The sequence below is a fragment of the Caenorhabditis remanei genome, chromosome III (assembly GCF_010183535.1).
Source record: "Caenorhabditis remanei strain PX506 chromosome III, whole genome shotgun sequence".
Classification (NCBI taxonomy): domain Eukaryota; kingdom Metazoa; phylum Nematoda; class Chromadorea; order Rhabditida; family Rhabditidae; genus Caenorhabditis; species Caenorhabditis remanei.
This window is the reverse complement of record NC_071330.1, coordinates 15,817,083-15,832,578: the sequence shown is the minus strand read 5'-3', so window position 1 is coordinate 15,832,578 and position 15,496 is coordinate 15,817,083. Positions and strand designations below refer to the sequence as shown.

General features: G+C 36.0%; 1 protein-coding gene across 1 annotated transcript; it reads left to right on the top strand.

The window, feature by feature from the left end:
- Nucleotides 1-10,613: 10,613 nt before the first annotated feature.
- On the top strand, nucleotides 10,614-14,940 carry GCK72_011558 (uncharacterized protein; the record flags this gene model as incomplete). The annotated part of the gene is made up of 8 exons (XM_053728537.1): nucleotides 10,614-10,733; nucleotides 10,858-10,926; nucleotides 12,011-12,208; nucleotides 12,366-12,665; nucleotides 13,230-13,328; nucleotides 13,713-13,790; nucleotides 13,931-14,017; nucleotides 14,725-14,940. 8 exons carry the CDS (start codon nucleotides 10,614-10,616, stop codon nucleotides 14,938-14,940), a joined length of 1,167 nt encoding a protein of 388 aa, XP_053588114.1.
- Between the last annotated feature and the right edge of the window lie 556 nt (nucleotides 14,941-15,496).

Genomic DNA, 15,496 nt, shown 5'->3' with positions numbered 1-15,496 from the left:
TTGAAAAAATTGAAAAAAAAAATGTTTTTTTTAGAAAAATTGGTAGAAGTAAAATCATAATTGAAGCACAGACAGACAAGAAAATTTATAATCCGTCGGATCAAAAAATAAAAATATTTTCTAAAAAAAAATTCAAAAATATATAATTGTCCTCGTTTTCTTCTTCTGATTTCCCCCCCCCCCCCCCCCCCCGACTAAAATTTTGAAAAAAATGGAAAAAAGCGAGAGAGAGAGAGAGAGACGCAGACATCTAGAGGGGGGGCTAGAAATGAATTTTCTGCAAAAATGGGGGCATCCGGACAGCCGGAGAGACAGACAGACCGGGGGAAGGACATCTGGACACTACAGACACACAGACAGACAGATGGACATCTGGACATACGGACATACAGATAGACAGACAGAAAAGGGGAGATTTGAGCATTTTTCGGTCAAAATATTGAGAAAAAAAATTCTTTCGGAAATGTATTTTTTGTTTGAAAAATATAATTTTTAAATCGAAAATTGAGTGAAAATGCAAAAAATTATAAATTTTTCAACATAAAGACATCAAAATCCCACAAAAAACAATCGGAAAATCACTAAATTTTGAAAAAAAAAATTAATTTTTTTTATTTTTAGCGAATTTTTGACCAAAAACCGTTCTAAAACCACAGATTAGTTTGGACATCCGGACACACAAGCACTCAAACAGACAGACGGACATCCGCACGCACCCCTCACAGACACACAGACAGACAATTCTGAGAAAAAATGCTCAAAATTCCAACAAAAAAAAATTTTTTTTGCTCATTTTCTCCGCTCGGCTAACAAGCTTATCTCATGAAAGCTTATAATCCCGTGTGGATTATTTATCCCAGAGAATTTTCTCACCGCAAAAAAGTGTATATTACATGCGCGGTGCGCATGTAACGTACATGCGTACCGTGGGAAAAAAATTGACGAAAAATTTTTTTTTCGAAAATTTTTTTTTTGAAATGTTGTTGTGCTCTGAGTGACGTTAAAGACATAAGAAAAAAGGGATTGGGTGGTCAGAGTGGACATTCGGACATCCGGACATATGGACATCCGGACAGACAGACACACAGATAGACATACAGACAGGCAGACAAATAAAAACAAAAAACGGCTCAAAAAACATTTAAAAAAACTAGTGAAAAAGTGATTAAAACTAGGTTTTTTACAGTAAAATGTAATAATTGTGGACATCCGGACACACAGACAGACAGACAGACAGACAGAAATATGCAAAAAAAAAAAACATGAAAACTACAAAAACTCGGTGAAATTCAATATTTTTGACACAAAAAATTACTTGAAAAAAGTGGAAATTGGGACATCCGGACACACAGACCCACAGACAGACATCGAAATATCTCAAAATTCGAAAACGCTCATTTTCCACACCTCTAGCAAGCTTTTCTCTAGTTTTGCTAAATTTTGTAAATCTACGCCCGTAAATCCACACCAATGGGGCTCATTGGCTCTCGTAAATCCACCCCTAGACTTTGTAAATTTAGACAGAGCGTTCCCCCGTAAATCTACACCTAGGGCTCCGTAAATCTACCCTAACAGCTAGATTCCCGTAAATCCACCCCAAGAGCTCATATTCTCCCGTAAATCTACACCTAGGGCTCCGTAAATCTACCCTAACAGCTAGATTCCCGTAAATCCACCCCAAGAGCTCATATTCTCCCGTAAATCCACACTCAGACTTTGTAAATCTACACAGAGCGTTCCCCCGTAAATCCACACCTAGGACTCCGTAAATCTACCCGAGAAGCTAACTAGCTCGTAAATCTGCCCATTGACCTCCCAGTAAGCAATATGAGGGCTCCCGTAAATCTACCCCGCCGTAAACCGTATACATAGCCTATCTATCCAGTTGTATTCTACACATGGTGGGGGTGTAGAAAGGGGGAAGGATTGGAGAAAAGAGAAAAGAAGAAGAAAAGAGAATAGGCATGGGGACTAAAAAAGAAGAAGAAGGACCTTCTTCTTTTTCTCCCGGAGAGAAGAAGTGCTCTCTTCTCCACTACTATAGGCATGTCTCCCCCCCCTCCGCAGCACGTCTTCTTCTTTTTAGAAGACGTCGAGACGAGAGAGAGAGACAGAGAGATATTGAAGCATGCACACGCCTTCAAAGTGGCCTCTCTCTTTTTCTTTTTCTCCGGAGGGACTGGATGAGTCTTCTGGACGGAGAGAGAGAGAGAGGGAGTGAGAGCAACACACGGCTCTTTTTTGGAAGGGGGAAAACGGAGCAAGGAACATTTTGCACTGACTGACTGGGTGGCTTAAAATAGGAAAAATGGCTCAAAAATGCGATTCTTATTTTGAATTTTTTGAAATTTTTTATTTTTTTAGGAGTTATTTGCTCAAAATTTGGTTTGTCATGATTTGTTTTTAGCGGCGTTTATCAATTCTTTTTATGTTTTTTTTTCTGAATTTTCAAGTATTTAGTGTTGCAACTTGATTTTGCAGAAATTTAGAACCATTTTTCTATAAAATTCCGCATTTGTAATTTTTCTTCATAATTAATCGAAGTGCTTTGTAAAATTTCACTAGGAAATACAGTTTGATTGGTCTAGATTTCAAAAATACCACCTAATGGTGCATCTTTCGAAATAAGTGTGCGTGAAATAAGTTTCTTTAAATATCCAACATGCGAAAATTTTTTTTGAATGTTAGAAAATGTGCATCGATATTTCAAAACAGTATTCAATTAAAATTTTATCGTCATTCCAAAGATAGAATTTCTTCACTTATGACATTTATAACATTGAACAGTTTACTTTTTAAAAAAACCAGCTAAATGGTGCATCGACTTTGCAAAATGCTGGGCTATAGAGTTTTCGCATTTGTTTTGTTCTGTTTTACAAGAAAACTGTAATTATGATTTGTTTCGCTCACTTACAGAACCGCTCAGAAGTGTATTAAGTTTTGGCTGTTTTCAGTTGAAAATGACCAACTTTAAAAGTGTGTCATAGTAATTCTGAATGTCACACCATGAAAATTTTTAATGAATTATATAGAATAAACGTAGAGCTCCATTTTTGTAGTTGACAACTTTTTTGTACGGACACCGCCTAGAGAGTTATGATCATTTTAAGACAACATCACTATTTTGCACTGAAATTGGTCGATTTGAGGGAGAAATTACTTTGTCGATACGCAACTTGCTAGGGAGTGTCCGTACAAAAAAGTTGTCAACTACAAAAATGGAGTTCTATTTTCGATCTGTATGATCCCATAAAAAGTTATTTTGTGGGACAGTTAGTTTTATTATGACACACTCTCAAAGTTGGGTATTTTCAACTGAAAACGGTCAAAGTTTCGTTTACTTTTTTTTTAAAAGTGAAAAAATACAGCAGTGATCTAACAACTAAACAGCTGTTTAACTGAAAACAATCTCAAACGACCGACTAAAAGTGGGCGGTACCTTTTCTTTCATATCAATATCTAAGCTCCGCCCATCTGTATAGCAGGCTCCGCCCCCCATTCACAAAAATAAGAAGGTGCCTCTGTTGACGTGTGGATTCACTGGGGGATTGCATCTAATTGGTAGTCATATGAAGTCGATTGACGTGAAAATTAGAAGACAATAAGAAGAATTTCTGAGAAACAAAATGAAGAAAATGAGAAAATGAGTGAAAAATATGAAATAGGAAAGGGAATTGAGGGGGCCAGGTGGGTGAGTGGTGGTGAGAAATCTGGATGGAAATTGTGGGAATGTGATCTATATCAAAAATAAATGTGATTTTCAAAATCAGGGCGTTGAGACGGTTCGAATGAGTATAATCATGCCATGATTTGGAGAATTTCAAAATTTTCGACCACTATGCACCTTTAAAGTACAGTAACCGTATATTTCACTGGACAGTGTGGGACGGAATTGGTTTTTAGAATTAGATTAATCTATCTGACATGTTTTGCATTTTAGACTAATCGAAAATATCAAAAACCAAAAAAGTTACAGATTTTCGAAACTTTTCGAAAATCTGAAAATCACCATTTTTGCTAGATCTCGCTAGTTTTCGTGTCAGGACCTAAAATTTTTATATTTTTGAAATCAGCTCATTAAGACGATTCGAATGAGTATAATCATGCCATGATTTGGAAAATTTCAGGAAATGGGTCCCGCCACGGCTTTAAAGGCGCATAGACCTCGAAAATTTTCAACAATTTTAAACCTAGGCATGATTATACTCATTCAAACCGTATTAATGAGCTGATTTCGAAAATTCAAAAATTTTGGGTCTCGACACAAGAACTAGAGAGATCTAGCGAAAATGGTGATTTTCAGAATTTCGAAATTTTTCGAAAAGTTTCGAAAATCTGTAACTTTTTTGGTTTTTGATATTTTTGATTAGTCCAAAGTGCAAAACATGTCAAATAGATTGATCTAGTTGGGGAAAAAAATTCGTCTCACCCTGTAGAGGGTTACTGTACTTTAAAGGCGCATAGAGGGCAAACTTTATGTGAAAATTAAAAATTTTCAAACCATGGCATGATTATACTCATTCAAACCGTCTCAACGCCCTGATTTTGAAAATAACAATTAAAATGTCTAAAAACCAAATTTGAGCCCGTAAGAGTCCTAAACCTCCCCACACCCACACACACATTACATAGTAACTCGTTAGAGTAAGTTTACCAAGTATGCTATGTGTGTAAAATAGTGCGTCGTGCGTCGTGTGCACCGCCCATCTATGTCTTCGTGTGAAATTTGATACGTGGCAAAAAAAAAAGATATTGGAGACGTGGAGAGAGGTAGCGTCGCCTCGCATTGCATAACACATACAACTTTTTTGTGTTGCGAACAAAAAAATGTTGCGGGGGGGGGGGGGGAGATTTTTCATTTTCCCACAGGTGTAGATTTACGGGGATAGGGAAAATTCGGTGTGGATTTACGGGTCGCTATCCTTGTCGCTATCCTAGTCGCTATCACTATCGCTATACTGATAGCGACACGAGGGGCTCCGTAAATCGACACGAGGCTCCGTAAATCGACACAAGTGTATGAAAATTGATAAAAGAATTTGAAAATCGACAGAAATATAAAAAAAGCGAGATTTTCTGGAATCGGGACCTCACATGGTGCATCGACTTTTCAAAATGAGGATTTCTGATGACATTTTTTTTTAGTTTTAACATTAAAAACGCTATTTTTTGCTCAAAAAATAGAAAAAAAACCACATTTTTGAGCAAAATTTCTAATTTTAACATATTTTTGAAAAGTCGATGCACCATTTAGTGGCATATTTTGAAAAAAATTGAATTTTTGCACAAAAAACTGAAAAACTCGACAAAAAATGCACCATTTAGTGGCATAATGTAAATCTAGTAAATCGACCCGAGCCTCCGTAAATCTACACCAAACTTTGTAAAGCCACACTACCCAGCTACAGTAACCTCTCGTAAGTTCACAACGGCAAGTTACTGTAGTCTTTACGTAAATCCACACTATCCCGTAAATCCACACACCAACCACTTTGTGTCGATTTACGAGCCGTATATAACCACTCATTAGACACACTCACATATTTTTTTCGTTATTTTCACCAAAAATTCGGCGTTCTGAATACAAAAAATATACGAAAAATTGAAGGAAAATGCAAATTTTGTGGTGGTGGTAGACGGCGTCGCCCCCTGGATACATCCCTCTTGAGACACGACCGTTTCTAGGTGTCACTATGAAAACAATACGTAGTAGACTAAGGAAAACGGAAAAATATATATGTTTATTGATTTGAAAATGGGAAAAAATGAGAAAAAATTCAAAAAAAATTTTTTTTTTGGTGCTGAAAATTTCAGAACCTATATCATGTCGTTCTGACATTTGAGTTACGATATATAATATATCGTATTCAGCTCATCGAGACGGTTTCAATGAGTATAGTCATGCCTATATTTGGAAAAGTCGAAAAAAAGGTAAAATGGTCTTACAGCGATTTTTGGGGATTACGGTAGCTTTGATGAGTCAGGAGCAGGCTTAGTGTATTTTAAGCAAGTAGTACATAATAGTAGGGTAATATTAGACTATAAATGAAGAAAAACTAGCGAAACCGGAGAAAGTTACAGATTTTCGAAACTTTTCTGTAACTCGGTCAGTTTCAGTTTTTAATCAAAATTATTTATATTTTCAGAATCAGCGCATTGAGAGCTTTCACATGAGTATAATCATGGCATGTTTTGGATTTTTTGGAAAATTTGGAAAATTTGGAGTTTTTAGGCCAAAAACTGACAAATATCAACAATTGAGACTGGCGTGCCGTTGACGCGTTTTTCCTGGAAGTTGAAGGATTTGGAGATACGGAGTCAATATTGAGGATTTTGGATTTATTTTAATTTTTTTTGTTTAAAAAAAATGAAATGAGTGTTTTGGCGGTTTTTAGGTTAAAAAAAATGGAAAAAATGAAGAAAAATGCGTCTGGGGCACCTTCATCGCATTTTTTGAGCTTTTTTATTTCAAAACCCTCTGAAAAAGCTCTAAAATGCAAAAAAAAAATAGCTTGACTCGATAAATGAAGTTTCGTAACTAATAAATAACTACCTGTGTATAGGAAAAAGGAAAACCTAATTATCTACGCTATAATTCGATCAGTTTGCTAGAAAACATAGGAGCATGTTGAAAATCAATAGTTTTGGGCATAAAAACCACTAAAAACCATTAAAACCCCTAAAAAACCCAAAATCAAAAAAGCAAAAAACAAAAAACCCCCAGTGGGGGGTCGAACCCCTGACCCCCCTTCGGATCCAAAAACCGAGTTGTTAGCCACTAGGCCACAGTTGCAAATGAGGGAGACAAGGGGTGCGGCGGTACAAGAAAGCGGGGGGAATCGGAATTTATCGGAGGCTTTCAATTTTTTTTTTTCAAAAAAAAATTTCGCGCCACCGACGCGCCAGCCTTTCATATCAATAGACAAAGCGAATAGACAAAAAGTTACTCGGTTATTCTCAATTTTTTCTCTTTTTTCTTAGAGGGGGAACCCATGGGAGTTAAGAGGAGAGCATACATACATAGCGAAAAAAAAAACTTTTTCTTTTTTTTGGGCGCGAAATTATTTGACGCCTCCTAGACTCCTGACGTCTTCTTCTTCTTCTTCTAAAAACAACACACAACTTTTGACAGCGTCTTAGCCTTGTTGCCTTCTCGGCGCCCCCCTTGCTCCGCCGCTAATTGGATATATAAGTCTGTTAGGCAACGGCGAGGCACACATGTGTATTAGTTGTACGTTTTTTTTGGGGGGAGAGATTTTGTATGTTTTGATTTGTTTTTGGACGGAAAATGAGGAATTATTGCTAAAAATAGGGCGAAAATTCGATTTTTTGACGGTTTTTACAGGTGGAACACTGTTTTTTTAGTTAAATCGGTAGAAGACACTAATTTTGAAAGTTTTGGCTAAAATCAAAACAGCAAAAAACAAAAAACCACGGGTGGGGGTCGAACCCCTGACCCCCTTCGGATCCAAAAACCGAGCTGTTAGCCACTAGGCCACAGGTGTCACCAACGATAGGGGGAGTTGCGGCGGTACAAGAATGCGGTGGTTTCTCGTAAATACTCGGCGCCGGTAATTTTTTTTTCAATTTCAAAAAAAAATTCGCGGTGCCTAACTATGGTTCTCAATGAACTGAAACAACAAAAAAACTCAAAAATGACGAAAAATGAGGTGGAAACCTGTGAAAAACACTATAAAACTATGTCTTATAGCTGAAAATCGGTCCTGAAATGCACTGAAATGATATAAAATCACATTTTGAGGTGTTGGCACGGTGAAATGATGAAAAAATGAGGAATTCTTGCTAAAAATAGGGTGAAAATTCGATTTTCACAGGTTCTCAATGCACTGAAACAGAAAAAAAAACTAAAAAATGACAAAAATTTGACAAAAAAGGAAAAAATGAGGTGAAAATCTGTGAAAAACACTATAAAACGATGTCTTATAGCTGACAAATGAAACAAATAAGTTAAAATTGCTGGAAAACGTTAAAAATGGGCAGAAAAAACTCGGTTTTTGACGGTTTCTACATATAAAACTATGTCATTTAGCCTTAAAAAGAGTCCTTAGTAAGCTGAAAAAGCAGCTAACACACAATTTGAACTAAAAATCACTGAAAATTGCTAGAAACCAGGTGAAGAACGGTACCGTATGTTGTATAGCTCAAAAAATTTACAGAACCAACAGAAAATACACATTTGAGCTGGAAAACCCAGAAAAAATATCAGAAAACCTTCCATAAGAAACAGTATTTACCAAAAAAAATGGAATGAATACGTCTCAAATAGAAAAAATTTAGTTAAAATCTGTTAGCAGACGTTTGTATCAGTGTTGTCAGGATTTCCGACTTCCGACTTCCGACTTCCGGATAAGGAATTTCACTTCCGACTTCCTACTTCCGACCTCCGACTTCCGGATAAGGAAAGTTACTTCGGAGTTCCGACTTCCGACTTCCGTCTTCCTACTTCCGACTTCGACTTCCGGGCTCTTTTTCACTTCCTACTTCCTACCTCCGACTTCCGGATAAGGAATTTCACTTCCAACTTACAAAATTTCATAACTGTGGAATTTGCGAAGAGTACATATCGCAGAAATACTTGGAAAAATGGTCGAAAAGGACAAAAATAGGCTTTTCTTCAGTCAAAAACAAATTTTCTTCCGACTTCCTACTTCCTACTTCCGACTTCCAACTTCCAATAGGGATTGTGGAATGCTTGTACTGAACCACTAAACATTTTGAAAAATGCGCATCAAACAAGTTAGAATACTGCTCTAGAAGATTTGGATTCCATTCATCCAAAAATCAGAAAAAAATACGGGATTTCCAAAAGTAGTGTCCTGAAATAAGTAAGTAGGACAAAAAAACACCAAGTTTAGGGATAAATGAGAGGAGAGGAGAGGTCATTTTATATGCATGGGATCATTTTTTTTTTTTTTTGGGAGTCCCCCGACTGGAGGGTAATAGGGAAAAGAAAATGGGGGAATGAAGAATTGAAGGAGGAACGAGCGGTCAGTAAGTTCCACTTACAGTAATTTACAGAAAATCGACATCAAGTCTACGCGCAAATCAACGAATACCCATCGTAAATCGACACCTAGCCACCGTATTCTGTCGGGGGCTACAGTATGCCACTCGTAAATCGACACCTAACAACTAAACCCACAGTACACCGTATTCTACCACTAAACTACAGTATACACTCTTAAAATGGCAATTTTCAAAATTTTTAAACTCTGAATCGGTGAGAAAACAACTAAAATAACCAAAAAGTATAATTTTTTTGGAAAATTAAACAAAAACTTATAAACAGTTCATTTTTAGCAAAGAAACTTGAATTTCTATGGAAAATCTACTCAGGCAAAACAAATTTCTGACTAAAAAATTGAATTTTAGGTCGCTATTGACACTAAGCCGCTACCGTAACCAATCTACAACCTACTGTACCCCCCACCCCGTAAATCAACACCAAGCTACAGTACCACCCATCCCGTAAATCCACATGACCTGCAAAAATGTGCGCTTTTTTGAATTTCCTAACACAATTTTTCTTATTCAGTAGCTAATTTCCTTTATTCCCATATCCTAGACCTCCCGGAGATTGCCTATTTTTTATAAGGAAGAAAGAAAAAAGAAATAGAAAAAAAAATTAATTTTTTCGCGCCAAAAAAACGGGGGTACCGTTCAAAAATTGTTATATTATTGAGTGTTTAGCTACGTGGCAGATCGCCAGGTCATAATAACAAAAAATTATTTTTTTGATCTACCTTGGACAGGTCACACCTGCCAATTTATACAGGTGACCGCCCTATTTTGTTTGACAACGTGAAGGAGGTAAGAGGTCTAACTGACGGAAATGTGAAGATCATAAATTGATCTACCAGAATTACGCGGGAAATTTTTTTTTTGTTGGGATTAGTATTTATAATTGTTATTTTCTCATTTATTTTCTGTCGAATAGTATTTCCATTTTTTTGCCTATTTTTTGCTATTTAATTGCTATTTAATTTTTTTCACTAATTTTCCACACTTTTTTGTGAGAAATTTAAATTTGACAATAATGCAAACGCGCCCTGGCGCCAAAACTGGTTTTTCACGATTTTGAATTTTTTGCGAAAAATCTTAGTTTTTCAACGTTTTTTTGTGATTTTTAGTGGTTTTCCTGGAGGAATTTGATGAAAAATTCGATTTTTGAGTTAAAAATCAATTTCAGTCAGCAATTTTTGGTATAAAAATAGGTTTTTATGAGTTTTTGGTGACTTTTTCTGGAAAATACGATTTTTTTTTGTTATTTTAGATTTTTTCTCACTAATTTTGAGCTATTCTTATGCCGAGAATTCAAATTTCAGTTTATCGAAGTTTTAGTGCAAACGCGCTCCACCGCTAACAACGGATTGGCGCGATTTTGAATTTTGTGAATTTTATTTTTATTTTTCGCTGAAATATCATTGAAAACCCGATTTTTTAGGCTAAAAGTCTTAAAATTAAGGCTTTTATACAATTTAAGACCCAAAAAACTCAATTTTTCCTTTTAAAATTACTAAAAATGTGTTTTTATCCGATTTTTCAATTTTCATCTCAAAAAGTTGATTTTTCCACGTATTTTCAGCCTAAAAATGATGCGATCACAATCAAACATAGTCTACACACAAAATCAATCGATAAACGGACAAAGGGGCGGAGCTTCGATGGTGGTGGTGCAGAATGGGGGGCAAATGACAACACAACAGTTACAGGTGAGGGGAAAATAAAGTTTTCAGAATAAAAACGTGATTTTTAAACGATTTCGGTCATTTTTTGAGCGAAAAAGGACAATTTACTATCAAAATTTCAGTCAAATACTCCAAATTCTATTTCCAGCCTCTCCGACAATCGACACTCGAACGATTGCCGCCACCAAGTAATTTGGAGAAGTTTCAGCAGATGCAGGTATACTTTTTTAAATATTTTTCTGTGAAAAAACAAATTTTCAGGAATTATAGCATACATTTACAGTCAAAAATACTGATTTTCAGATTGAAAAACACAAAAAATCAGAGTATTGTTGAAAAAAAAAACGGTTTTTACAGTAAAATCCCCATGAAAAAGCCCATAAGTTTTAAAGAATTGTCGCACCGGTAACAATTGAAAATCTGGAAAAATTGATCCTTTTTGAGTGGGAAATAGCGGAAAATCGAATTTTTCAGCAATTTTTGAGGCAAAAATTACATTTTAGACTTATTTTGAGCTCAAAACACTTTTTTTGATGATTTTTTTAGCATTTTTGAGCCTAAAAATTGCGTGTAAAATATGAAAAATCGTCAAAAAACACGATTTTTAGTCAATTTTTAAGTTAAAAACCTCAGTTTTGACTCAAAAACAATCGAAAATTTGGAAAAATTGATCCTTTTTGAGCCGGAAATAGCTAAAAATCGAATTTTTCAGCAATTTTTGGGGCAAAAATCCATTTTTTAATCATTTTTAGCCCATTTTCAGCCATTTTCCAGCCAAAAAAATCAATTTTTTGCCTAATTTTATCCGATTTCTCACCTGATTCTGCCGATTTGGTTGAATATATCCAACAGGGTATCTCCATGGCCAATTTTTCAACTCATTCTGCCTCTCCGATCCCATTTGTCGCACCGGGTTACTGTAGACCGGTCCTGGGTTACTGTAGGCACCAGAAGTGGCGACCGGGTTACTGTAGCCAACACGGTGACGTTTCCAGAATTGTAGTTTTTAGTCTGGATAGCAGGATTACTGTACCTAACCCCATTAGGGGTACTGTAGGTCGTTTGAGAGTTGAGTACTGGATTACTGTAGTTCACACCATCTTCGCTGCTTTTGTAGTTTGTAGTCTGGGTACTGTAGCTGTCTGCCAATTGGCTCTGGAAAAAAAAGTCGATTTTGAGCTCAAAATTCATCATTTTCAGCTTATTTTTATTGAAAATTGTGATTTTTACACGTTTTTGACTCGAAAAACGCCATTTTTGGGCTTAAATTCATGATTTTTAGCCAATTTTTTGAATTCCAGGAGATGTCACGCCTCCAACAACAGCATCCTCATCAGCTGCCTACAACCGCCCAATCGGCTGTTCCATGTATTCTGAATCAATCAGTCCAGTTATATCACCACAATGGACACTTGACGTCTTCTGAAGAGCCATCGATAAATGGAAAAAGTCATAACAGGGGATACGGTGCGATGTCGAGTCAATGCAAGGAATTCATGGTGAGAAAACCGAAAAATTTGGCTAAAAGTCATGATTTTGGGCCCAAAAATCATGTTTTTCCAGTCAAAAACATGTAAAAATCATAATTTGTGATGGAAAATACGCTGAAAATGGCGAAATTTGACTATTTTGACCCCAAAATTCTTATTTTTCCAGGTCCAATCGGCAGACAGCTACAGTACCCCTGTTCTCCAGACTACAAACTACAAAAGCAGCGGAGATAGTGTGACCTACAGTAATCCAGTATCCAACTCTCATAGTCAATCGACGACCTACAGTACCCCTGATATCCAGACTACAAACTCTGGAAACGCAACCGTTGGCTACAACTACAGTAACCCAGGACCGGTCTACAGTAACCCGTTGCGACAAATGGGATCGGAGAGACAGAATGAGTTGAAAAATCGGCCATGGAGATACCCTGTTGGATATATTCAGCAAAATCGCCAGAATCAGGTGAGAAATTGGCTGAAATTAGGCAAAAAATTTTATTTTAGACATAAAAATTACACAAAAATTGAGTTTTTTGGCTGGAAAATGGCTGAAAATGGGCTAAAAATGATTAAAAAAATGGATTTTTGGCCCAAAAATCGCTGAAAAATTTGATTTTCAGCTATTTCCGGCTCAAAAATGATCAATTTTTCCAAATTTTCGATTGTTTTTGAGTCAAAACTGAGGTTTTTAACTTAAAAATTGACTGAAAATCGTGTTTTTTGACGATTTCCACGTTTTTTTTCACCTGAAATTGACTGATAACCAGGATTTTTGAGTCAAAAATTCGAATATCGGTCAAAAAAGATCCGTTTTTCACCATTTTCCGGTCTAAAAATCGATTTTTCTATCTGAAAATCCATTATTTTTAGCCAAAATTATCGAAATACGAATATTCGGGCACATAAAACATATTCTAAACGCAATTTTTAGGCTCAAAAATGGAATTTTTAAGTGAAAAATGAGGTTTTTAGTCTGAAAATTAGCTGAAAATTATGTTTTTTCCTTTAAAAAATGGATATTTTCCAGCCAAATCCGCCACAAGTACTGCTCGTTCGATCAAATACGCCACAATCACCACAATACCGTCAGATTCCATACGGAAAGCAAGTGACAATGGAGAATACGGTGAGTTTCAGATGGTTTAAGCCATTTTCAGACGAAAAATCTCTCATTTTTCATTGGGGAAAACTGAAAATTTTGAGATTTTTGACTGAAAAATCACTTTTTTCAATGCAAAAATAACTGAAAATTACGAGATTTTAGCTAGGAAATGAATCTACCTGGAATTTATGCGATTTTCATCACTTTCAGGAAATTTTTGAATAAAAAAAAACCCCCAATTTTCAGCATTTTTAGTGCGAAATGTCTAGTTTCTCACCGATAAAGTCAATTTTGACAAAAAATACTCTGAAAATTGGTATTTTTGAGTCAAAAAATCGCATTTTCTGGCGAGAATCCGGCTGGAAATAATGTTCTCTCATTTTCAGCCTAAAAATCATATATTTTCAGCTTATTCAACCTGTTCAACCACTCGTCCCACGACCAACTCAAAACCAATCACTCGAGAAGAATCAGACAATGAAAGTGGTTAGTTTTCAGAAGGGAAATTGGGGAATTTTTGCAATTTTTGAACTTAAAATCGTATTTCCAACGCTTTTTTCCATTTCAAAAACGTCAAACACCGTCATTTTTCACTATTTCACCCCTAAACTTTCCAATTCTTGCAGAAAAAGTACAGTAGGAAAGGGGCGCCCCATTCATCTCTCCAATCACTTCAGAAACCATCTTCGAAGAAACGACCGAATTTGATTGAGGTAGGAGGTCAAAATGTTGAAAATTGCAAGTTTTTGCTTAGAAATGACTTGAAATTGCATACGGGCCGTTTTTGCCCTGCTAAAACCCGCCAAACCCTACATTTTGAGCCAAAACCACAGAGTTACCAATTTTCAAAACTTTTCGAAAATTCGATTTTCGCAAATACTGTCATAACTCCCTCGGTTTCATTTCAAATAAATTTTAAACATTTTATTCAGATTCCGCTCGTCGAGAGCTTTCAGAAAAGTATAATCATGCCTAGGTTTGAAGAAAATCGGGTCTCGACGCGAAAACTACAGTAACCCGAAAATCTTTAAAACACTGAAACTACCGTACCTCTCTCATTTTCGGAGCGATTTTTATATTTTTGTAATCACCTCGTCCTTAGCTTTTGAAAAAGTATAATCATGACTGGATTTGGAGCAAGTTGGGTCCCACCACGATAACTACAGTACCCCCGGAGTGGAGTACGGTAGTTTTCGTGGTGGGACCCAACTTGTTCCAAATATGGGCATGATTATACTTTTCTGAAAGCTCTCGACGTGCTGAGTCCGAATATGCACATGGCATGGCCTAGAATCACAAAATTTGGGAAATTCGGCCACCAAACAGGTTTTTGTGGAAAAATATGCAAAAATAGGCGGTTTTTGAGGTGAAAATCGACTAACTATAGCCTAATTATCGCTTAATTGCCCCCAATTTCCAGATGGCACTGCTGGATGCTGAAATTCTGGAATCAGATGCATTCAACCCTGATGATATTCAAATTATCGAGAATCCTGTCAAAAATCGATCGAAAATCGACAAGAATCGATCGAAAAATGGAAAAATTCCGGATTTAATCAAAAATATCGCTGGATTCGAAATTCGAGTCATTCGGGCTAAAGATGAGGCGTGGAGAGTGTTCCCCAACGTGGTTTAACATGGATTTATTGATTTTTGTCGATTTTTTGTCGATTTTTACACTAGTCATTTTAAGCCAAAATTCATTTTTGTCGATTTTCCACTGAAAAATACAATTTTTCATGAGTTTTTACCCCCATTTTTATCAAAAATCCGTCTTTTTAAGCCTAAATTTATGTATGTTGTAAAATATCTGATTGTAGTCAAACTACTCAGTTTTTGAGCCAAAAATTTACATTTTCATGTCAAAAATCCAATTCTCACTCGTTTTATTGTCCAAAAACCGTTATAAATGTGATTCACTCCAAAAATTTATTATTTTGTTGAAAAAATGTGTCATTTTCAGTGTTTTTATCTTAGAAATCGCTTAAAAATGGTTAAAATTGAGCTAAAATCCACGAATTTTGAGTCCAAAATCACTGAAATCCGAGTTTTCAAAACAAAACTTTTCGAAAATTAGAAAGGATAACACCTACCGTAACCACGAATATCACAAATTCAGAAAACAGATCAAATATGATCTACAGTACCCCGTCCAAACGGTCAGCTTTACTGTCACATTGTTGAACTTTTAT